The 25,588-nt window shown below is 37.2% G+C and overlaps 1 protein-coding gene across 2 annotated transcripts in view; it reads right to left on the bottom strand.

The window, feature by feature from the left end:
• Positions 1 to 25,588, bottom strand: part of LOC108973956 (serine/threonine-protein kinase minibrain) — a 64,977-nt gene that overhangs the window by 37,018 nt on the left and 2,371 nt on the right. Inside the window, exons 2-3 of one of the 2 annotated variants that reach the window (XM_018941507.1) lie at positions 5,510 to 6,122; positions 5,083 to 5,129 (exon numbers count right to left, since the gene is read on the bottom strand). In XM_018941507.1, the coding sequence (XP_018797052.1) occupies positions 5,083 to 5,104 (22 nt within the window). In that variant the 5' untranslated portion in view covers positions 5,105 to 5,129; positions 5,510 to 6,122. Of the gene's footprint in view, positions 1 to 5,082; positions 6,123 to 25,588 lie in introns of both variants that reach the window. The other variant, XM_018941506.1, reaches the window with a different exon arrangement.

Genomic DNA, 25,588 nt, shown 5'->3' with positions numbered 1-25,588 from the left:
AATAAATAAAAAAATTAACTATTTGAAAAATAAAAATAAAAATTTAAGTAGGCTATAAAAATTATGTAAATGGTTTTAAACATATTTTACGTAAAAAATGTGTTCAAAAACGTCTTAAAATAAAAACTGCGTTGCCTTAATTAAAATTAGAAAGTGCGAAAATCGAATAGCTTACGTCAAAAGCCATGTTTTACGCTTTTCGAAACAGAAAAATATTCCCACACTTCGGCACTTTCTATTTTCGGCAACATTTTATTATTTTTCCCCCTAATTTGAGGCTTTTAATTTTTTCCACTCGAGTTCAATAAACCGGCGAATGAATGAATGTGCGCTTTTGCTTTACTTTTATTTTAATGTTTATTCTTTTTCTCTTTAGCTATCTGCTTGCCTAATTTTAAACAGCTGTGGCGCGTAAAGCGTTCAACGACAGCCCACCAACCAACAGCCAGGCAGGCAGCGAGCCATTCCTTACGCAGTCAAAGAACCCTGCCTGCTGCCATGAACATGCTTTACAATACCCAACCCAAGCGTTCACTTTCTATTTTGTTTTTATTTTTAAGCAGTGATTCTTAATTTTAGTATTGGGGAGCGTTTCGTGTTGCACATTGAACCCTTCGTCGGTCGATCACTCGCTTTGCGGTTACGTGTACGGCGGCTAGGAGCCTGGCGTGCGCACTTCCTGCCACCTCTACGTCCATGCGTGTGTGTTTCCTCCTTGCACGCTTTCGCCGTTTACTTAAAATTGTTGCATTATCGTTTATTCAACCGTTGCTCTGACATTTTCTACTTTTGTTTTTCGCATTTCCAACGAAAATAAAATGCTTGCTTATTTTCGTACCTTCATATGACTCGTTCTTATTTTTACTTAAAACAAGACATTCCGTATGCTCTGACGGACTGTGAGTTGTCGTGCTTAATTTAATACCGTTACTTGCTGCTTGCTGATTTTTCCAATTTTTTTTCATTTTATTATTAAATTTTTTTTCGACAGCGCTAAACTTAAAATGTTTGTTAATTCCTATCAACGCCACGGATCTGCTAGTAGTAGCCTTTGTTTTCTCACTTCCCCCCATTTTAGCAATGCATACGTGCGAGCATTTTTTGGCTAGCTTTCAGCTGAAAATAGATGAAAAGCTACCAAGCACTTAAGCTTTCATTGAATCTCTGACATGTTTTTCTTCTATTTTTACACTTTGTTCGAGCATCTGTCCAATCGGCTTGGCTGTTGGCGTAAAGATGTCAGCAACATTGCATGTGTGGTTTTACTGATTTTCGATTTTGAAAATACAACCCTCATTCTTTTTTCGTTCCTATGCCACACTGGTGTTGTTATAACCGTTATACACATACGCATCTCCACACGAAGGTCATCAAATAGCTTTAAAGTCATTCGGTAGCGCTGAAAGTCCACAAAGACGTATCTAGTGTTTTTGCTTAGTCTTAAGTGAGTCAATTGACAAATTTTGTTGAGGTGTGGGCGTGAGTTGGATACTATGTCCAATGAGCTAATTAATTGGCGTGCGATTTTTTATACGAAAATTCTATTTTTATAAAAAAAAAAATCAGCAGCATGACGACACGCTATCTTTTAATAGCGCGTGAGTTTCGAAAATTGGTAATGCTAACTAATGACTCAACGTTGTCGTCATGGATGAGGGTTTGTGAGCATTTCAGCTAACAGATAACCTATTTCTGCGTTAGCAACAAAGCTTGACTCATGGTCAAACGATCAAACTACACTATACTCGTATAGAAATGGTCCTTGGAAATCTGTAGTAGCGCCCATCCATATTATGCCTTTTCTGTCGAGTAAATATAATGATATCATTGATATGTTTTAGTGAACATCCCCAGTAAGGTGCAAATAAAGGCTGGCTGTTCGAAGATGTACCTAAATAATATCATCCATGTATGAGCATTTTGCTTCGAAAGTCATATAGATTTTAGTAGTTAGTATTAAAGTAGTTCCTGATCCACTGAGCCTTACATAAACAAGTTTAATTATCGATATACAAATCAATTCAATTATGTTTAGTTGTTAACTCGCGAGAGAAGTCTAAATCAGCTGGTTGTGATGAATTTCTCCACCGACAAACAAATGATGCTAAATCAGAGTAGTAAAGGGAAATTTCGAGTAGATTAGCTTCAAATCTCCGCGATGACGGGATTAACAAATGTCACTTTTGTATGGAAAAACCTGCGTTAATTTCATAGAATAGAAGATTATCGACGTAATAGCCTAAATCTTCCGATTAAGTGTCGGTCGGAACATGGTATTATTTCATAAAAACCTACCATAGTAACAAGTGAACTTTTTAGGTCTAATCTTCAGCTGAGATGGTGTAAAATTGCGACGTGCGTCTATAGTTTGAAGCTCCGAGACCTTTCTGAAAGTATCTCTCAGTCAAAGTAAAGGCACTGCAGCCCACATAGTATTCCTTAGTTCTATTTTCATATGGAGCATGTAGCTGTGGTGAGTTTATCTGCTACCTCATATACTTTTTTCGAAGTGGATAGTAGCATACTGCTAAGTGGAAAGAATTTGGTTATACGTTGGTCACCATAGTTATTTGGTAACTTCATTTATGCGTGTAAAACCTGGTTCTGGTCTTTGTTAAATAAGTAAAAATAGTTTTATAGATACATAATCGTGCACTACGCCGTTGCGAATAAATTTTGGAATTTGAGACCCTTTGTTCCACCTAGTAACTTACGCAACACAGTCTATATTTGCTACCGAAATTCGAAACACTGAACGACGGTAAAAAAACCTTCGATTATTACCGTTTATATTCAATGACCTAAAAACAGACACCTGTGGATTTCCATGCAACTATTACTGTCATTAAAAGTTGATCTGTTTGAGAAAAAAAATATAAAAAAAACAATTATACACACGTTTCAGGTGGTTTACTTATATGGAAGGACACACACACAGCATAAATGTATTTATGGGAAGCTTGTGGGCGCCGCCATAACCAAAGCATTATGAATCACCCCAAAAAACATTTAAAAAAAAATCAAATTAGTAGAAAAAAGCCAAGGTTTTGCCAGATGCGAGATAATTAGCTGAGGTGATTGTATTTGGAAAAGGTCAAAACGGCTTGTTGTGAAACTCTGAAGTTGGATGCAAAAACAGTAGTTAAACTCGAAAGTAAAACTAATAAGCAAAACAAAAACTTCTTTTTTTTTTATTAAAGGAAAACGTCAACCACTTTTGGTGTGTACTTTTGTGCGACGCAGAAAATGATTTTTAGAATTTCACAGGTAGGTAAATCAAATAACAACAACCAGCCTCATTGTCAGCAGGGTTCGGTGCCGTAGGTGGCCACACAACCAAAAGCTATAAAAGAAAACTGTATGTACAGCCTTTTTGTGAGTCAGAGTCGTAAAAACGCCGAGCGAGGGGCAACCCCACAAACGTGCGGTTATGTTTACAGGCACTGTTAGTTGTTGTTGGAAACAATAAAAAGAGACAAATTGAACTGTTGATGACGAGTGAAGTAGAAAATTTGTTTCGCACGCTACGGCCGTAATGTTGTCTATACAGATGTGTACATATATACTTAATATACTATATATACATAAATATGTATTAAGTGAGAAATGACGTGAGACCAAAAAACTTCAGAGTTTTTAGAGTTTTTTTTATATATATAAACAGTCAAAGTTGCAACGTAAAACAAATACTAAGCTTTTACTAGTAATAGCAGTGCTAAAAGACCAAGAGTTTACATAGCGCTAACAATCTAACAGCCGTGAGCTTAAATCTCGGCGGCAGAAATATCGCGAATTTATAATCCCCGAAATGCTTTGGAGAAGATTTCTTCTAATTCGAGGGTGTTTGAGACTTCTAGCACTAACGTTTTGATAAAATCAAAAAGATCTTTGCGTTAGAGCAGTAGAAGCTCAGCCAAACTTTTCCACGTAAACTCTTACGAACTAAGAATTTCCCGGATTGGGGTTTCGACGAAAACATTATGGTGTATGTTTTTTACAAAATTCTGCTCTGGCAAGAGTTCAAAGGCGATTTGCTGATGTCACCTCAAATAGGAAAGTTTATCAGACCTTTAACCTAAAGCTCAACTATGAAAGCTCTCTCCTGTGGTCTATGTCGATTACCTGAATGGAAAACTTTATAAACAACACTCAAAGCCTTATAGTTGTTTAGAGGGAAATTCAACTTGTAGAAAATTTGGAAGCTGACAGTAAAAAAGGTAAACAAAACTTCAAATTTAAAGCAAGGCTTAATAAGATAACCAAGAAATAAATATATTTTCATAATAACGCATAATACAGAAGCAGAGGAAGGATACAATATAAGGAAGTGAAACTGAAATCAGTTGCTTGGCTGAAAAAACTAATTTTTTATATTTTTACCTATCACTTTTCAGTTCTATTTAAGTAAACAGTGTTGCCAGATTTTCAAATACATTTATACAAACTGGCGCTTATTTTTCTTGCTTGAATAAACCAATATTTCTGTATTTGTATTTACCATTTATATTTAAAGCAATAGCGTTGCCACATTTTTAAATAATTATTTATACAAAAATTTTACTAGATTTTTTAATATTAGTTTAAAATCAGCTTGAATAAACTATTGTTTCTTTATTTATAACTTTTAATTTATATTTAAGCAAACAGTGTAGCCATATTTTTAAATAAATATTAAAAAAAAATTATATAAACTTGACTTTATTTGTAACTGTTCTTTTATTTATAACTTTTCAATTATATTTAAGCAAACAGTGTTGCCAGATTTTTATATAAACAAAAAAAATATTATATAGACTTGAATGTTTAATCTTAGCGTAAACTTAGCTTGACTAATCTACTACTTAATTTTAAGCAAAACAGTGCTGCCAGATTTTTAAAAAAAATATTTAAAAATAATTCTTGTAGAGACTGCAATGTTAAATATTAGCTTGAGTAAACTACTGTATCCTTATATACAAATTTTCATGTATATTTAAGCAAATAGTGTTGCCAATTAATATTTTTAAAAAAATATTATATAGACTTGAATCTTTAAATTGGCTTAAGCTTCAAAATTGTAAATACGTATGTAACTTTACTCACATTTCTGCTTGGTTTTATCCATTGCGGCACCGCTGGTATCCTCTATTCTGTACATAGATGAAAATTTCTTTATAACAGCTGCTTAACGAAGAAATTCTATAAATTCACACGGACACACATAAAACAATGCGCACGCAGGGAGTGATAGCGAGAGACAGAGAGTTGTAGCGAGAAAGTAGGATATTTGGGGTGTAATGTGTTTCGACAACTACAAAAATACTAACGTTGACACTTTGTTGTAGAGAAAAAATTATATATTTTTACTTTTCACTTTAACGAGCTACAACGCACACTGTTGATTAGCAAGCTAACACTTTATACTGACTTTTTGCCAAAATATATTTTATTTTTATTTTATTTTGAATACAAATATTTTTAGTATATAGAAAATTTAAGATTTCTTGCTTGCACGACGCTTAAATCTTACTTCAAATAAATTTTCACTGTTGCTTTATTTTGTTACTTTTAAACGGCGTATTCTCTGCTTTGAGTTTTGCGCACATTTTTCGTTGTTTCACAAGCACACCACCGCACTGTGGTGCGAAAACGATGTTTGCTTGCGCTGCCGCAAAGTACTTGGACGCTCTTTGACATTCAAAAATAACGGTGACATTTTTAAACGCTGCTCGCTTTCCTATGTATTTTTAAGTTTACACCGTACACTTCGCAATTCTATTTATTTGAAATGTTAACATCCAAACATCGAATATTTTAGACTTATATTTTTACACTTATGTATGTAGACACACTTTTTTTATTGCTGCTTGACAACAAAATAGATTTTCAAAAACACGCCTTTGAACACTTTAGTTTGCATTACTTTTTATTATGTGTATTTCTTACTTTCTTTTTTTTTTTTTAATTTTACTTAATTTATTGATTTATTTTTTAGTACTTCTTGTCAAATTTTTTTTTTAATATTTTCGAGATTTTTCTTGACGTTGTAATTAGTTACAACTAGTGGAGATTTTATAGCGTATAACAACAACGCATGAAATTTGGATACTCAAGCACCCAGAGCCATTTAAACTTGAAACCGGCTGAAAAGAGAAAACGGAAATGCAAAAATTAGTACAAAACATAAATTTTGTTATATAACTGTAAATAACAAAAATAAAGAAACATATAATACTATGTTTACATATGTATATATTTATAATTAATTTGACAAAATCCCAAAAATCTTTCAAAATTTGCTTAAATCTAGTTGAGACCATGCTCGCGCCTTTATAAAAAGCCTGGTTCCGCAATAAAAAACCCACTGTCTGCGGCATATAACAGCATACTTCTAGGCGACCTTTCATAAACCTAGCAACATTAATTTCACAATTCCCGACCACCTCATATTTGTGTCAACATGAGCCGTTAGACTATAAATACAACAAAGACAACGCTATACGCCATTCTCCCATTCCAACGATTCAGTACTGAGTAATCGGAACAGGTTTAGATGTATTTATATTGTTTTTCATATATTGAAACCCACTGGATTTATAAACGATCTTGTGGTACCGGCCTTTACAACGTAATAGCAGTTGGGATTCATATTCAGCTAATGCTCACAGTCTTACTAGCAATATTTCTAGGTATTGGAATCCGGATTCATACCCACCTTATACTCACAGTCTTTCACAATCCGACATCTAGAAGTCTTATGGAAGTTGGTTTCAGGTCTTGGAATCGCAACTGGGATTCATAGCCGACCAAAGTCTCACAATCTATGAATCACTGTTACAACAATTACAATAATTAGAAGGATTTTTATGGAAGTCGATACGAGTTATTGGAACCGCTGAATTTATAATGGATCAATATCATTTCAGTTATTTCTGCGTAACTGGAAGCAGCCGGCCGAAATCTTAGTCTTCCTAGCAAGGATTCATGGCCAGGTTCGAACACACCTTCCTCCCCTACACTCATTATTTAGAACTAAAGACGCTGTCGTCTCCAATTCTGCGTTCCCAACCAGCTGCATAAACATTTACAGAGCAACAACTAGCTTCAAAGTAGATTTCCGGTTGATATCAAGCAAACTATTGAAACAAAAGCAAGCCGTGACGTTATTTGCTGACAAAATTGTTGCCACACAGATTTATTGCACGTATAGACAAACAAATACATGTAATTTAGAAACCAGACTAACGCGCTCCACCACATAAGATTGTGGTATAAGCAAAGGAGAGCATAAGATTACTGAAACTGATAGAAGCAGCAGAGATGCGATAAGAAAACAAATAGGAGAAAGTTATAAGCAAGGTACACGCAATCGCAGAACACCTACAAGCATGCAGCACAGGCAGCGCAACACCATTAAGTTTGCAGTTTCGCAAGCGGCGCGAGTTTATTGCCTGCTTTATCTCATGTAAGCCCCCACACATGTGAAGCGCTGATGCCAGACGGCAGCTAAAATACATAAATCAAATCAAATTATGGTTAGCGTGTAAGCAAAGTGAACAGCTGCAACGCGCACGCGCGACAATCAACTTACCACCAACGAACGAATGCGCGAGCAAACGAACAACTGTCGTGTTATAAAAATAAAACATATATCCATATGTAGTTATGCGCGCATGTTTGGCCAAAAGTGATCTTCACTTGGCAGCCTACGCCATCGCGCACACGCGCATCCAAGCATCGCCAACGAAAAAAAAAAAAAATATGTCTATACAAATAAGAACGAATGCGCATGTGAGTCAAACGCCTAATGGTTTCAACAACATGCGCGGCAACAGCAAGTCTTGCGCTTATAATGTGTCTCCACCACTTTCGGTGTTATTATTGTTATGACAAGTTTCTTTTTTATTATTGTCGCTGCTGCTGTTGTTGTTGTTGCTTTTAATAAACTGTTGGCGCAACCAGAGAGTTGAGAGATATTCAGTTGTTTGCTGGAAATGCTCGATTTGTTTAGATTACCTATACGCAGCGGGAGGCGCGTAAAGGGAGCAGGTTTTGCGTTTTATTTTATTTTTTTAATTAAAATTTTTAGTCATGCTATTGTTGTTAGTGTTATGCTAAAGCAACAGGAAAGAGGTTAATGATCGCTGAAGACGTTCGTCAAGTTCGTATGTGAGACGCAAATGCGAGTTGTCAGCTCATCGGTAGTTTTAAATGCGAATATGGAAATGAAAACAGAAACAAGAGTCATAAGAAAGAGCGTATAAAAATATACAGAACAATATTTGACTGCAAGATGTGAGATGTAAAAGACCAATAAAATCGAAGCCTATAAAAAAAATACAATACCGTTCATAAGAATGTGGGTACTCGAGAATATTGGAAATTTAAAAATTTATTTGTTGGAAAGTTTCGCAGGAAATGATCAGTTTGTGTGGCAACTAGAGGCTATAATAGTCCGATATCGCCGATTTCGATAAAATGGAAGCGCACCATCAACAAATTGATTGAACCTTATCAGTGTAAAGGTGGAAAAAATAAACAACTGTCCAGACATTCATGTTGTCAATGTTGGAAAATACCTGTGAAAGACGATCAATACACACCACCTCTTCGACGATTTCAAAGCTGCTTTTGACAGCACGAAACAGCTCCGTCAGGACCGGGAAGTAACTCTCCGAATCATTCGATACCAAAACGAGGTTTCAGACAAGTTGACTCCCTTTAGTGCGACTTCTGCAATCTACTGCTTTAGAAAATAATTCGACCTGCAGTTTTGAATAGAGAAGGTACATACAACTCTACAGCTGCTGGCGTACGCGGATTAGATCCATATTATTAACCATAGGAACCGCGCCGTTAGTTATGCTTTCTCCATATTGGATAAGGAATCGAAGGAAATGGGTATGGTAGTGAACGAGGCAACATTTCGGCATTACGAGTTTTCGAGAGAAAGGTTTTGGGGAAGATTTATGGTAATTTGCGTATGATGGAACGATGAGCTAGGCAATATAAACGACGACATTGTTAGTTAAGCGAATTAAGAAATAGCAGCTACGCTGGCTACGTCATATCGTCCGAAAGGACGAAAAAAACTCCAGATCTGAGAGTATTGGACGCAATACCGGGGGAAGCAGAGGAAGAGGAAGACCTCCACTCCTTTGAAAATACCAGGTGGAGAAAGACCTGGCTACATTTGGAATCTTTTATTGGCCCCTAACAGCGAAAAGAAAGAACGAGTGGCGCCCTGTTGTAAACTCCGCTATAACCGCGTAGGCGGTGACGGAACAAAAATTAGTTTTTTTTTCAAATTTCTAGGCTAGAACACCTAGTGAGCTAGTGAGCGTTTGTATATATTTTTCGAAATAGGCCAAAACCATTCTGAATAAAAACCATTTTTTTGCTCGCAGCAAACTAGGAACAACAGTAAATAAATGGAATACCCATATTAACCTCATCGTTTTCTGACCTATCGCAAACGTTTTTGTGAATGTCTACTTGACTTTACGGCTAATGCTTTACAGTTTTCGGCTTTCTACAACACAATTTTTATTGTTTTAATTTTTCCCACCGGTTCTTGAAAAAAATTAAATATTTTCTGAAAGTAAATTTGTCTATTTTTATTTAATTTCTCAAGCATTATGAAACCAACCCATCGTTTCGCACCGTTCGTTGCAGTGCGTTCGGTTCATTCGTCTTCGCCATACACTTTTTCATTGTTTCGCGTGCTTTTCATGCCATACCATTCTGTGCTGCGTGCTGTCGTTTGCTTTACTTTGGTTATTTATATTGGCTTTAGCTACACAATACGACCTGTTCTTTTCGGTTCGTTTCTAATGCCGTTTCGTGGTATAGTTCTCTACTTGCTTTATTTTAGGTGCTTATCTGTGTTGTTGGCGCGCAATTTTTTTTTTTTAATTTTTATCTAACGTGTTTTTGCGTTTCAATTTTCGGGTTTGGAATATAAAGCATTTGGGTGACGCAAAGTTTTGCGGATTTCGAAATTTAGAAAAAATCGAAAAACCGAACTCTGCTGACATATTGCTCGAGATATTAACAAAATATACAGCATACAATTACAAGGAAGTGGCAAACAACGTGCAGGAAACGTGTCTTTAACACCGCTGACTAATTGTGGAACCACAGCGATGACAAAAGGGCTGAAGATGCGGCGCAATAAGTTTAATGCAGTAACGACGAAGGAAAGAAAAGGCCAAAACAAAACAGACTACATACTTATACCAACACAAGCCGGCAATATGGCGGTACAAACAAACACATAAGAGCACGAGCAACAACAGAAATCGTGGCTGGTAGGCTCAAATGCACATAAACCAGTTTTTTGGCCGGCTGGCTTGCTGACAAACAGCAGACTCTGACAGCAACAAACTGGTTGCTGCCCGGCCGGCTGGCTGGATTAAGCGCCTGAATCGTTAGCTGCAGCACAACAGCAACAACAAGAACAACTGTGATATCGGTTGATTTTGTGGCAGCATAGCGTGTTATGGTGTGGCAAGATACGGTATACTAGCAAATAATCGGCCGATACCATACAATGGCAACAGCGCCATTTCCTACCTCATTTATTTGTTTGTGCGGCATTGCCACTTCATTATCGGTTTGGCCACTGCACAACACAAACAACATTTATTTGCACTGTTTTTAGTATTTACCGTCAGGCAGTGTACCGCGTTGCCGGTACGGGCCGGGCTAGGCCGTTTCATCCAGGCGTCCGGTACACGCTCAAATGTTCGGTCTGCTGGTGTTTTCTTTTCATATTTGTGTGTATTATTGCTTGAAAAGGCGGATTGTGTCGGGCGAAGCCACTGAATGAAGTTGAACCTTTTTATTATTAAGTAGATTTGGGGAAAAAACATTCTTTTTCGTTGGGAACTTTTTCGGCTGTTGCTTTGCTGACCACCTTGTCACCTTTCTGATCAAACGCATAACAAAGTCATATGAATTTCAGCATGCAGCTGTTTCTTAACGTCGTACATAAGGCTATCTGCACACGCTGCATGATTTTTAATTAATTTATTTTATTTTATTTCAACATTCCTGCTCTCATACATATGTATGTATTGCGCGAGCGTATATTTGATCCACTTTTTCGCTTAATCATCCGCACTGCCGGCACAGCAATTGAAATAACCAATAAACCTGCAGCTGCTGGCTTGGCAACGCATACATTGCAACGGCGCTGAGTGTAAGCTTACAGAAACTTAACTTTGAGCACAACCAAATCCACGCTGGCTTTGCGTGTACGCTTGCGTGTTTGTTACTATTTATTGTTAATGCTGTTGTATCATTTGTCTGGTTGTTGACTTCCTTTGCCGTCTCGTCAGGCTTTGTTTTGATCTCCCCTTAACATACACATTTGCCACCATTTTATTACGGCTGTCTCCCTTTGAATTGCAGCCGGTGTTGCGCCTGCGTCCATGTCTGCGGTTTCTTTGCCTCATCCTGCCTATGACAGTTTAATTTGAAGACGCTGTGACTGTGCGACTGAACCCAAGCTATTTATATACATACATCTACATATTTACACAGTAATAGTTCTTGTGTAAACCACTGTCGGCGACTTGGTTGTTCAGGTGCATTCGCAGCAGTATGCTATACCGCTGCTTCTGGCTATTTTTAGAACATTTTGTATGCTTATGCACTACTTCAATTGCTTGCCTGCCGCAAAGCGTGTTTGCTGTTGTTGTTTCTGCCTTTAGCGCGTACAGTTGCACATTTCTACCATGTGTTTGCAGTTGGCAGTAGAACGCTTGCGCAGCTCGTCGTGCGACGCTGGCAGACAATCAGTATCTATGTATAAGTGCGAGACGCAATTCGAGGGTGACAGCGCTGAGTATGAACTCAGCATCTGCACTTCATTATTAAAAAGCTATAAATCAATGTGTGCCGTGAAACAACTGCAGCCGGCAGTTATATCAATAACATCAAAGAGAGTTCAATGCACTTTTGTATTACCATAAAAAGTAAGTGGTGTCTTCGAATAGCTTGAAGAAATGAGCAAGATTGGGTTTAAAATAGTGCGTCGCTTGGAAGTCCACGCGTTCCCTTCGTTTTATGAAAGGCCTGGTCTAAACTCAGGTTCACTGAAAATAACCTGACTTTAAAAAGATCAACTAGCAGGTGTACCGGTTGATTACTGATTTAAACTGTATTTCTTATAGGTCTAAACAAAAGAAATCCGTTACTTTTCCAATAGACGGCTTTTCTAATCTGTATCTAGTGTTATCTATATCGGGTTGTTGTTGTTGTTGTAGTGGCAGAAATCTGCCAAACTGACAATGACCGCATGAAAGTCCAGGTGCGTTCCGGTGACTGTCGTCGGAACGCTATATGGCATTAAAAATATAAGATTTCGCATTGGAAAAACCTATTCGAAAAGTTTCCTGACTGCTTGACTCAGTATATAAAGGTAAATGCAAGCCAGACGGTTAAAATTGTGAATAGCGTTTATATTTCTTATACTATAACAGTCCATCAAGCGAAATTTCATTCTGCTCTAAGACGAAGAACTCGCTGTAAGGCCAATTATCGAAAATATCAACAGAATAATCGGAAATGGTAGAGTCTGACCGCCATGTTTGCACTGTTTCGATTGCCCAAGAGCAAAACAATGCATAAATAACCGTTTGGAACCATGAAAATAAGGTTGGATATAATAAGAAGCTCGATGTGTGGGCGCCACTCGAGTTAACGAAAAAACAGCACAAGAACCGAAATTCCATCAGTAAATTTTTGTTGAAGCGCAACACAATCAATCCATTTTTACTGGTTATGAAGAGTAGACGTCACGCGTTGAGACGATACGATCGAATACGGAGATTAAGCCAGGATTGATCTTGATATTGATGGAGAGAATTTATTCGAACTTGTACTGTCACCGCTGAACCGTCTGAAATAAGCAAATCAGACAGCTTTCAACAATAGGATAAGAATTATGTTGCAACAGTACAACGCTAGGCCAAACACATCGATAGAGCTTCGGAAGCTTAGGATGGTTTCATATGCTCTCACCTTATAGGGGTGCTGGCACCAAGAGATTACTACTCGCTCCGGTACGTGGCTAATGGTTTCGCTGGTGTAAAATTCGCCTCAAACGACGCTTGTGAAAATCGACCGTTCCACTCTTTTTCCAAATACAAACGAGGGTGGCATTTTCAAATTAACTTAAAAATGGCGCATGTTAGAGCAAAATTGAAACATTCTAAGTAGGCTAAATAAAGTATTCAGTTCAGGATCTCATAATCTCGAAAATAGTCAGAAATTTGATTTAGTCCAATCTCTCTCGATAGAACTGCGACCAAAAAAATTATAATGCGAGTCGACAGCTATAATCTCAAAAAGACGAAACTACCAAGTTAGACATGATTAAAGGAGCTGAGTTCAAAACTGGAACATGACGCAGAAGACGATTTTTGGGATTATAAACTTACCTATGAAGGGAAATAATACATTAATCTGCCTGATAAAAGACTACTGTTGCATTCTCTTGGTATACATACATACATACATAAATAGTTCCTGATAGTCACGGTCACTTGAATACTTCTATCAGTCTGTTCTCTTGAGGCCTTGAAAACTCAGCCGTTTTCAAAAAATTAAAAATAAAATTTTGTACGCACATTATTTAGTTGGGAAAACTTATAAGCACAGCTTGAGAGCAAAGACTTCAGCAATGTTTAATTACAGCGCCAAGTTAAGGTCGACTAAACATGTCAAAATGAAACGTTATGAAAATAAGTATATATGTATGTACATATAAAATTATTGCGCATAAAAGTGTTGATAAACATGAAAAGGCTTTTTACTTTTTAATGTGTTAGGTAAGAAATATTTTTTGGCAGACAAAAAGAAATTGCCCGGCAGGAAAAAATTTGTCGGACATAAGAGCACAATCGCGCTTTTGCCGGCCAATGCTATTTCCAAGTAAGCCGCTATCTATGTTACATACAAGAAATCTATGTATGTATATAGAATCGCCACCGAGCGCACGCCATATGCCTCCACCCACAAACCAACTTGACGTATGAGTTTTTAGCGCACAGCAACAGCGCGTTAAAACGTTTTATAAAACTATGCGGCAACAGTGCTGGCACATATCGAAGACATAGACAATACGTCGGTCGGCTGATTGAGCCAACCTACAGACAGATAGACACATAAGCCGACACACAAACGGTTAGTCAGACGGCAAGTTGGCGTGACGAACGCATTGGCGTCTAGCGGCGTGTACGGTCAAACGGCTGGAAGCGGCAAACGAACACATTGCAGATATGTACTATGTGAACATGTAGTCAACGTGAGTGTGAGTCGGATGTACGGTGTGCTATTTGTACGTTTATATTGGCGCATGCATAAAAGCCGACAGTGTATATAATCGGCCCCGGCCACTCGTTCGTCATCATAGCGCAGTTGCTTGGCGCTGTCGTCGTCGTCATGTGTGACCTAAATTTTATTAACTTTGCTGCTCTTGCTGCCACCGCCGCCAACATTCGCTACCCACACACGCACACACACATATTAAGATTGCTTACTATTCGGTGGACTTTTTCTTTCCATTTCAATTATTTGCTGTCGCTCTTGGTATTGTTACTTTTGCTCGCTGGCATTTGCCTGAATTCTTGTGATTTTACTTATGCATATATTTTTTATTTTTTATTTTTTTTTTTTGTTTTTCTTTTTGCTGTTCATTTAGTTTAATTTTATTTTCTTGATTATATTATCGCGGCGTTAGTGAAATGAAAATGAATTATGTAGCGCATATGCGGCGACTTATTAGACGCAAATGTAAAATGGTCTCTAAGAAAATATCGAGATGTCTGTGAACGAAAAGCGGCAGTTTTATAATGCCAAGCGCAAAGTAAGCGCACCAGACAATTGCTAGCTTAAGATCTAGCGGTATGCTTTGTTTTTGTTTTATTTCTTGCGAAAAATAATCGCATAAATCAAAGCTCAGTGCTCATTGGGGAGAGTTCGTGCGAAAGTACAAAGTCGAGATATTGCATAATCCGCACTCTAGGATTGTTTGTTACTGATGAAAATAGCGATTTGATTTTGCCTTGTTTGAGCAATGTTTCCAAATACATTGAACAGTGCTTCGAAAAAGAGTAAACCCTGGGTTTTTATCAGTCGCAAGTATACTGGCTTTAGTAACCAACCACAATGCAAAATTCTGTTATAGTATCCAATGAAAATATACCGGCAACCATAACCACACCCTTTCCTACCCAAGCTGTTAATTTTTCGGGATTGCCGATATCGTACCACTACAGCATATATCTTTCATACAAACTGTTCGATAAAAATCTAGTTCTTGTATGAAAAAGTTTTAAATTGATAAGATGTCTTCCTAAAAATTTGACAAAAATTATAGTTCAAGGCAACGCTTTCATCTCCGCACATACCACACTGTCTGGATCAGACCACTATAAAATACAGCTGCCAAAAATCAGGTCCTTGCATGGAACATCTTTTTATTTAAGTAGAGATCGGACTATAACACATATTTTCTCTGATTAAGTTATGGATATAGTTCAATAAACACCAGACTATGAGACATTCATACCCGTTCACACGGTGCACGAATTATTTATCACCCTCACTTTCTTAACTTTTCTATTCCTTTTTACCCTTATGTCAAGTTCTGTCCAAATTATTGCAATGATATGAAATTGAAAACGCTTATCATCGCGTTGGCGTTATGACGTCAGAAAACGTCGCATTTCACATGCGCTTATCTTTATTGCGCGCTTTTTGGCAATTTTTTTTAATAAATGCGTTTCCACGTTTTCGAATTTACCAGATAGGGATTTTGATAGAAGTTTGTGCTTTCAGCATTTGGCAAGTGACCTTTTCACCTTGACGCGGGCGGTACAAAAATTTTGCACTTACCGAACGAACTAAAGCTAAAACTAAAAGTTGCTCTCAAATTTGTTGATTTGATAGGACTTTGAAATAGGAGCGATAGCGATAGTACGTATCGTATTGCTGCTATTTAAAGTTTTCAGATGCATAAAATCTATGTTTAAGTTAATATATTAACTGGCAAAAGCTCTCTACAGCGGTTCCAAACCATACATCGCGCATAGTGAGCGGCGATATTTGAAGACGGCTTAAGTGCTGAACAAATGTCGGCCATTGTAATGTTGCTGCCCTCACACAAATATTCAAGTAGAGGGATTCACGACGCCATTTTTAGTTCACTGTCGTGCTGCCATGTCGTGTCGCGCTCAATGTGTTCAGCACTTTAAGCTTCAACTGACATATCGACAGCATAGTGGTTCAAAACGACCGATTTTTTCGGAAATTTTTCTATATGCTTTAAGACGACAATTTTCCAAAGAAAATTTCTAAATTTGTTGTATTGTAACAAGTTGTATTGTTATTGCTTTTATCTGTCAAAATAACTGTTATAATTAAAGTCTGAAGTGGGCTCAAGTGCATGGCGCCAGCAACCATTAAGGTGAATTTAAATGTAAATAAATAAAAACAGTTATGGTTGCACCTGTCAGGCACAATTTTGCAATCGACACCAGCAATGAAGTGATATTTCTTATCACAATGACGCAAACTGCTCATTTAATAAAAACTCAAAATCATAAAGTACATACATGCATACATACATATGTACAAATATTGTTGCTTAGAGACGCACACACCACAGTAGGTCAATTGTATTTGACGGCAATATTAATTGCAGGTAAATAACTTAAAGAGCGTACAACGAAACGTCAGAACACTAAAGTTAACACACTCATTAACGCTGCGCTTGCGAGCGTATCAAGCGACAATAAAAATTCCACAATGACTTGACAGAAGAAACACATTTGCATGCATTGAAGAAAAAAACTAAAAAAGAAATTGACATAAAAAAAATTGCGAAAAGGCGAAGGCGCTTGGTTACTCAACCTTGATGGCGCAGTTCGTTAGCCTCCAAGGCCACATCGGGCCCGCACCAAACGATTATGTACGATTTTGCTTCTAAGTGCAAATGGAGCAGAATGTCTAGGCGGCCGCGTCTGGCTTTTGATTAATTTAAGACCCTAAACAAGTACAAAATAAAAGTAATATGGACAAAATATAACAACAAATGCGCGATAAAAAAAAAAATAAAAATAAAACAAAGTATGTGGTAGCATTTTAATATGGAAAGAATACGACGTTACGTTGTAAACAACCACAAAAACAATAACAAAACCTGCAAAAACAAAGAGCGAATTGAAGAAGCGTCGTCGGTACTCATAATAATAAATAACAACTGTAATAAACAAATGAAAAAATCTAATAACAACAAAAAAAAACAACAACGACATAGGCCATAAAAATAATCGAAAATCGGCAATGAAGGTGAAGAGACTCCAGCTCAAATGACAAACAATAAACGACGCCGTCAGAAAGCACACCACAACAGACACAGCAAATGCATTAGAACGTTAACTCATAGGCGGAAAATACAATAAAAGACGTACTCAGAAGAAGGTAAAAAAATGCGCATATGCAGCTAACTGTGTTAGCCGGTCGGTGCACATACGAATTGTGTTGTTGCCGCTACACATAGTTTGTTGGCAAAGGGGCGACGAGGTAAGACGAAGAACAGAACGTATACATTTCAACGAAGAAAATTAAAACAGATTTAATTTTTTTTTAAAGAAAAAGTAGCTTACTTAAATTTTTTAAATAAATTTTAAAAAAATTTTAAATAAATTTAAAAAAGTTAAGCAAATGTTGCAGGTCTTTTTATTACGTACAACTTTTGCCATTATTTTTTTTTTGCCATAGGACTTCTGCAAATCGAGATAACCTTAAAAACTCAACCACCAACAACCAGATTATTTTTCCTTTCATTTTTGTTATACCCCATACGAATTGTGGTGCGAGAATTTGCCGCTAATGACCAAGAAAATTTGCCATATATGAACTCAGATATCAAAGGTGAACAAAAAACAGAAAAACAATAATTCAATCGGAACAGCGCGGTAAGAGTAATATAGAATGAAAACAAAAATTAAAATACGATTAAGGAATTAGTAGAAACGTGCTTTGTCTATCGAGCCATAATGCACAGATTTAAGTATGTAGGTATTCTGGTTACTGCATGTTTATTGCTGAAAAACATTTCAAAAGAAATTAGTAGAAAATTTCCCATTGAATTTCCAAGAACCCATTATTGCAATGCGCTAACTCGTGTGTGAACTATTGATTGGATACATTCAAAAAGTTTAATATATGTACACCCACTTAAATTAGCACATTAGTCAAAACGATAATTGCCAAAATCGCTTGTTTAGCCGCTTTTCTGCTCAATTGCCTATCTATTTATATGAAGATATGCAAAATTTCAAAAAGATATTATGGGCAGTAATAATACAATTTATAAATGTGTTAGAATTATGTCAAAATCATAATACTGGAAATAATAAAACTAATGCAAAGTTCGGACAATGATGCGTATGCAATACAAATTGTCTCACACTGAGAGATAAACCTGGATGTATGTAAATAAAACATATATATATAGGCACAAATTTGAAAGCGATGAGGTGGCGGCTCTGTGCCGCGTGTTTAAGCACCACATACAATTAAAAAAAAAAAAAAATAAAACAAGGTAAATAAAGTGAGGGCAAAATACAAAGCTGCTCATTAAGCCGCGGCAATACAGTGAGCAACGGTAGACAACAAAGAAAACAGCACTGTAGTGGCGCAGATGACGATCAGCGGCGAATGGCAATAAAAACAATGCAAACTAATAAAATTAACGGCAACAAACGGGATATATGTATGTATGTATGTATGTGAATATTATATCAATATGTGTATATGGGGGAAAATAGAAAGCGCATGGGCATGTAAGCGTGTGGGTTTCGGCGCTGGGTAAAGAATGTACATATAATTCTAGACGCGGAGTGCACTAAGTAAATATAGAGAGAGAAACAGAAAAGTTGTGAGTGTGTATAACAACAAACCGCAAAGGAATTTACGATTGAAATTTGACGCATCAAATTGTAAAAACAAAAACAGAATTAATAATAAAAAATAATAATTTAAGAAATGCACACTTAAAGAACGTCCAGGCATTATTTATTACGCATTTCTTAATAACTGCTATCGCATGCAGTGCGCGAGCTTTAAACGTGATGACCTTTTTCGCCGCTGACTCATTACTTTTGTGCTGAAATTTCTGTGGAAAAACAAAAAAAAAAAAGCTGACAAAAGGAAAAGAAAACAACATACAATTTGCAATGACAGCGGCAAAGTGGCAGTTACAAGGCAATCAACGATTGGATGCAGTGAGTGGCGCACTTTGATTTATAACACAGAAAAAATTTAAATATTGTATACTTATATTACGCGCGTGCAAAATGAAAAAGGCGAAAACAAGACAAAACGAAAACAAAATAAACAACACAAAAACAACGAACAAATGTGCAAAACAGGCAGTAATTAATTGCAATGTGCGCATTTCACGACAAAGTCGTACAACAACCGCAACAACAACGCCAACTAAATGCAATGCTCCAATTGTGCTGACAAGTTATGCACAGAATTATGCACACGCGCACACGCATACAGTCACACGGGCCAGCCGAGAGAGCGAGCGGTGAAGTGAAACGGAAGTACGGCGCAACGATCGCAGCATGACGCGCGAGAAAGCGAAAAATTCCAGCCAATCAACGGGCACGACGCCGGAAGTTACAAGTGGCGAGCGCAACAGTGCAAACTACAAGGAGAAGGATGTTGGCACAAGCAGAGCGCCAACAATAAAACCAACACAATTGCACAGACGGTTGACAAGCGTGAGGACAACAACAAATATTACAAAAAACAAAAATAAAAACATAAAAAATAATTTGCGCAATAAAATTGTACAGAATAATTGCAGAGATTATGAGCAGCACGCGTCTAAAATGAGTACATATAAAAGAGAGTGCAAGGAAATCAAGAGCGCAAAAATTTAATTTCCAGAGGCATTGAGATTACAGTAAAAAAAAAGCAGGAAAAATTCGTAAATGTCATTTCAAAAAATAATATTAAAAAAATATATATATATAAATTTAGCAAACATTGCACTATGCAAACACACCGTATTTAAACAGCATAAAACCTGCCGCTAAAAGCGTGTACTTTGAAATATGAGTATAACCAGGTACAAAGCAGCGCCAAAAAACAAGAAACCTTAGACAGCTGGAATGCTGATCGACGGCGGGCGAAGTTCAACGGAAATGCGTCAAGTGCTTTTACACATGCATTCATTTAATCACAGGGTGGCAGTGGCATCGAAAGAGAGACAGAGAGCACACAGTAAACAGTAATTACATATGGTATATAACTAAGTGTCGATTCACACAAGTACACTTTTGTAGCCGCAATTTGTAGTTTGTTGTTTTTCAAAAGTGTATTTACAATATGCGCGGAGATGTGAATTCGGTAATTTACTTTTTGTGCGTAATGTGTAAGTTGAAAAACGATACTACCTTGATCATTAAAAATATTTCAGAAAATAATATGAAAGCCCGACTTAAGTGACGCGTGTGAACGGCATGGTCACAACCGAAAGAGATGATGTCGATAATGAACAACAAACAAGCCGAGTATGAATTCAGACTTAGCATGTATCTAATAAGAAAATAAAAATTTACAAGTGCGCGCAAAAGTGCATTCGCAGTGCGGTTTTCCGCGAAAACTATTGCGCCTTTGCAATTATTTATTTACATGACTATGTGCATACAACCAAGCGCCACATGACAATGCAGTTATTAATAGAAATTTCGCATTTTATTTACCGGATGCGTGACGTCAACGGGAGTTCGTGAAAGCATCATGCAAATAGAGCATTTGCCTTAATATTCTATAGTTGTAATGGAATGCATTTTTGTGATGCTCTTCTCCTTCTTTAGCTTTACAGCAGTTTTTATAATGCTTGGCATTACTTTTATTAGCATACATACATACAAACACACATAAGTATAAACTGACGAAAGTAGAAAGTGAGTACACTTCTGCGAATTTAATCGCTTAACTAACATTTAGTTTAAAGCGAAAAACGATTACTCAGTTTGACACCTCTGATTTAGTGTGAATTCGTTTCAAGTGGCAATTTGCATTCGAAAATTGCAATATTTTATAGAACAAGCAATAATGTGCCTCTAACGTGCAATAACTGCCTCACGACCAAGCAAAACGCCTAAATCATTTCGAGTGTCTGTAAATGTTTGGACCATGAAACAAGCAAATAAATTATCGGAGGCATCAAATAGATTTCACTTTCCTAGCAACCTGTTACATATTAAAAGTAATGCATAGGTGGCAACACCGCATGGTTACAAAAAAATTAAAGATTAGAAATTATGCTTAGTATTTTTCATAGAACTCGCCGAGGCGCTTAGCATTTTATATAGTAAAGAAGAAAATCGTTAAATATTCAATAGTAAAACGAACAGACGTCGCCGGTGGAAGCTGAGAAAGAGATCTTCCTCACTCCGTTGTAAAGGTACCAAACTGGAAACTCGGCTCAAACCAAGTACATCAATGCCCACGACAGCCGGTTCTACGCACCGGAATTGAACCGTATTTTAGCCGATCAAGGGCTGTTTTTTCGGCGATCTAACCCCGTTTGGATCGGTGAGTTTTAATTTAATTAATAACAGCCTACACCGCTTACCAATAAAGAAGTAGATGTATTCTGGCACAGTGTGGTACAATATACGCACAGTTATACGATAAATCCGAATTTCGAATAGAATACATATTCGAGTCGGGTTACGGAATAGTACTCCTGATATATTTTACTACAAATACAAAATAAACTTGTGACGACAAACTTTGTCAAGCCTGTATGTAAATGCAAATATCGTACGGAAAACTCAAAAATCGTACACGTACTTCAGCGCACCCATTGGGTTGCATCTACTAATGATAGGCGCTCAATAAAATTGGCACCGTTAACCGTTTTGAAGACCTTGTACTTGAAATAAAACGGTATTGATTACCACTTTTAACGGCATTAGGCCGTTATGGCCAAAGTTAGCAGGCCGCAAACTGGATCGCTGCCAAAGAGAGCAACGTACAGTCATTATAATTTTTATTAAGCAATAAAAGGTGAACTATTAAAACGTATAACTACAATTACCGCTGTAACAAACGGCTTCAGCTTCACAACTGGCGTAATTTGTTGGAAACCATGCGATTGCATACAAAATTAGCCGCATTAGAAAAATGACGAGAGCAGACCGTTAAAAGCACAAGGAATTCAATGAGTGTATAGTGCTGCCACATATTCGTCTATTTGTTGACCGTCTTTGGTAAGAGTGACTCGGCGGGAAAATGGTGAAAGAAGTTAACAGCGCAGAAGACAGTGAACAACGCTGCGACGTTGTTTGCCGTTCATTTCATTGTTAAATAACTTGGCACGTTTTGGAGCTTTAAACGTTTGAAGGAATGCAGACATATATCATACATATCTACGTAGACACAATTGGCGACCGAGCAACGGTATTAATGAATGAATGTTGAAAAAATGGAGAAGAATGTTGATTGCTTGCAGCTCACACAATGGTGTTAAATCGACTGGTGGGATGGCGGTAGAAAGTCAACGCGTAGAAAGCGGTAAACAAGCTGATGAAGTGTATTAAAATATAAGTTAGGGAATAAAAAAGTAAAAAAAAAAACATTAAATTTAGAAAAATTAGGGCAAACTATAAAAGGTGGTCTGGTTTGGGAGTATATATTTAACTAACAAATCATGTGGAAATAATGATGAAAACGTTGGAACTACGCAGTACGGATGGCCTCGTATCTTATGCTGTTGTTGTAGCCGTTATCTTTAACAACAGCCTGTTATGGTGGCAAAGCGCTAGCCTACTAACGGGAGGGCCAGGAAACGTGCTGTTTCAAGGAGATCGGACTATGGGAAAAGGTGTGTCAAGTGAGTTGGATTTCTCGGGCAAACAGAAAGGTAGTCATGTATGGATATGTTGGGGTCAATTCAGGGTAAATAAGAGTTTAACTTGCCAAAGTATCTAGAACGAAATTGCGTGAGTGTCATTCTAGATTGGAGAGAAAACTCAAGCTAACCTTATGCTATCGGTGGTAGGTAATTAAGCGCCAAGGACATCATTCAATGGCAGGATGTCAGAAATATTAATAACTCCACTGTGAATGGCGTTCAATACACATCTAAAGTTTTTCGTGTCCGTTGTCTGATCGGTAAGGTGTTCAACATCGTCGACGCAGTATAAGAATGTTTTCTGGATGCTCCAAAAAAAGCGGCTTCGTATCGAGCAGCAGTCGTTGATGTAATAGTTTAACTTCGAATAAAAGTCATTTATTATATTTGCCGACGTTAATATTGGAGCGTAGGAGCTGAGGGAAATTCCCTCTGATAGTTAGAGAACTTTCGAGATGCAGATATTGAGAAGTAGCGATGAAAGGACATCACTCTACGAAAGAATATTTAATATTTAATTCTTCTTAAATTTGAATTTTGACCTCGAAGTAATACGGATGAACTGGAAGAAGCGTCAATTATTCGCTCTAATTTAGTAGCGTTGCATGATTAACTGTGTCAAAAGCTTTTGTTAGAATTAATGTTAAAGGATCGTATTCTCACAGGGTGACACCGCGAGGAGGAACCGTTTTAACACTTAACGGAAACTATGTTTGTGATCTGCCTGGCTTAGTTGGTAAGTGAAAGTCAAGGCTAACCTGTAGCTCGTGTAGTTTTATCGATTTAACGACACTAGGAGATGCGAATGATCTTCTATTCGATGCTTTCGGGAAACCAAGAATCGCCGATTGTTATTCCTTCAAAGTTCTAACTATCTGACCTGTGGGTAAATTTTAATAAGTCTATATTCCGCGTTTATAAATATATGCGCAAAAAAAATAAATGAAAAAAAAAAAATAAATGTATAATACATTATACAAAAAGTCCGAAACCGAACGTCAAGTACAACGACCCACCAAAAGTGAATGCTTTTGCAAAAAACGAAATAAAAAAGCAAAAAAATGAGAAGTTAAAAATAACTCAAAAGCGTAAAGATCGCAAATTAGCAACGCAAAAGCGCGGCGAAAGCGTACAACAAAATGCGCGTGTGGTGAATATTAACACACACACAAAGTAAAATAAAAACAAAGCAAACAACTATTGCAAATCTCGAAATTAAGCTAAAGTATAAGCCATAAAATATATGAATATCGCATATAAAGCCAAAATGCTGATAAAATCGCAGCAAAGATCAAAGTTAGCGCACTGAATAGCACAAGGCAAGCCATCAACTGTTGTTAACAACGAAATTGTGCCGATGCGCTGTTGTCAAATCCACATAATTTCATAAAGTTTTTGTTTTAACGAGCATAAACTGATATTCCAATGCCGATATTTTCGCACGCCACACAAGAAGAGCAAAACAGATGCGCAAAGATATTGCGCTCAAGTAACGCATCCGCTCGGCGCTTGCAATAGATCCCTTGTGAACGAATGTAATGCAAATGTATAGAAAAATAAATAATAATAATAACAACATAAAGAATTACTCATAAAAAGCGGTATTGTATCTTTTGTTGTTGCCACTATAGAAATCTTTTTTTTTTTTTCAATTATAAAGTGTTCGCAAGTATAATGCAGTTAGGCGCAGAATTTTTTATTAACTTCATTATTTCCGCTTATTTGTTGTTTGCTTTCTGTTTGACAAGTTCGTCACTACATTGTTTTGCCAGATTTGGGACCAAGGAAAATAAATATTTAAATGAAGTTGAAGAAAAAAAAGTTGTTTCCATCATACTCAAGCATATTTCAAGCGGGATATATTCATAATTTTTTTTTTAGATCTAGTCAGTTCTGAACATGTACTTTCGGTTATCTAATCTCCGTTTGTTTGGTAAGGTTTAGATAAGTTGCGATCGAGGTCATCCAACGGTAAACCCAGGTAACGTGCTGTTTCGACGGAGTCGGACAATAGGGAGGGAGGCTGTTAGATTTGTACGGTTAGCTGGACATGCAAGAGGTGGTTAGAGTCATGCCAGGACTCGTTGCATGCTGGGCATGCATTTGTACGGTACGGTATTTACTGAGAAGTAGTCGTTGAAGGGTTTAATGGATCCGCTGTGAATGGCGGTCAGGGCATTTCTGAAGTTTGTTGCGCGTGTTGCGAAACTGGACTCAACTTGGACTTAAGCGTCCACTCTGCGGGTAACTTAAGTAGGAATTTAGCCTGTTACAGTATTTAGAACGAAGTGCAAAGGACACTCAGTGTTTCGTTGGGTAACGCAACATCTGCGATGGTCTGCTCCTTCAACGTCCACTATTCAACTGTTCTTCTTCGAAGCCCAAATGCTAAGCGCGGGAATGAGATTACTTGACGGGTTTTCGGTAGAGCCTCAACAATTTTGATATAGCTTTATATTAGTATATGTATATTCGAAATTTTTACTATCTAATACCTTCGGTTTTTTACTTTTCAATAGACCCGTGGCGGGTCCCAAACCCAGCGCAAAACCCTGTGGAGGGGACGTTTCGCGTTCTCATTTTAGCTCGCCTTCAAACGGATGTTTTCTGGCTACCCAGCGGATACTAGGTCTAGGACCGGAAGTTGTGAGC

The sequence above is a fragment of the Bactrocera latifrons genome, unplaced genomic scaffold (genome assembly GCF_001853355.1).
Source record: "Bactrocera latifrons isolate USDA-ARS-PBARC rearing strain unplaced genomic scaffold, ASM185335v1 scaffold_51, whole genome shotgun sequence".
In the NCBI taxonomy this organism is placed as follows: Eukaryota; Metazoa; Arthropoda; class Insecta; order Diptera; family Tephritidae; genus Bactrocera; species Bactrocera latifrons.
Note: the sequence above shows the minus strand (reverse complement) of the source record. Positions and strands in the feature narration are given on the sequence as shown.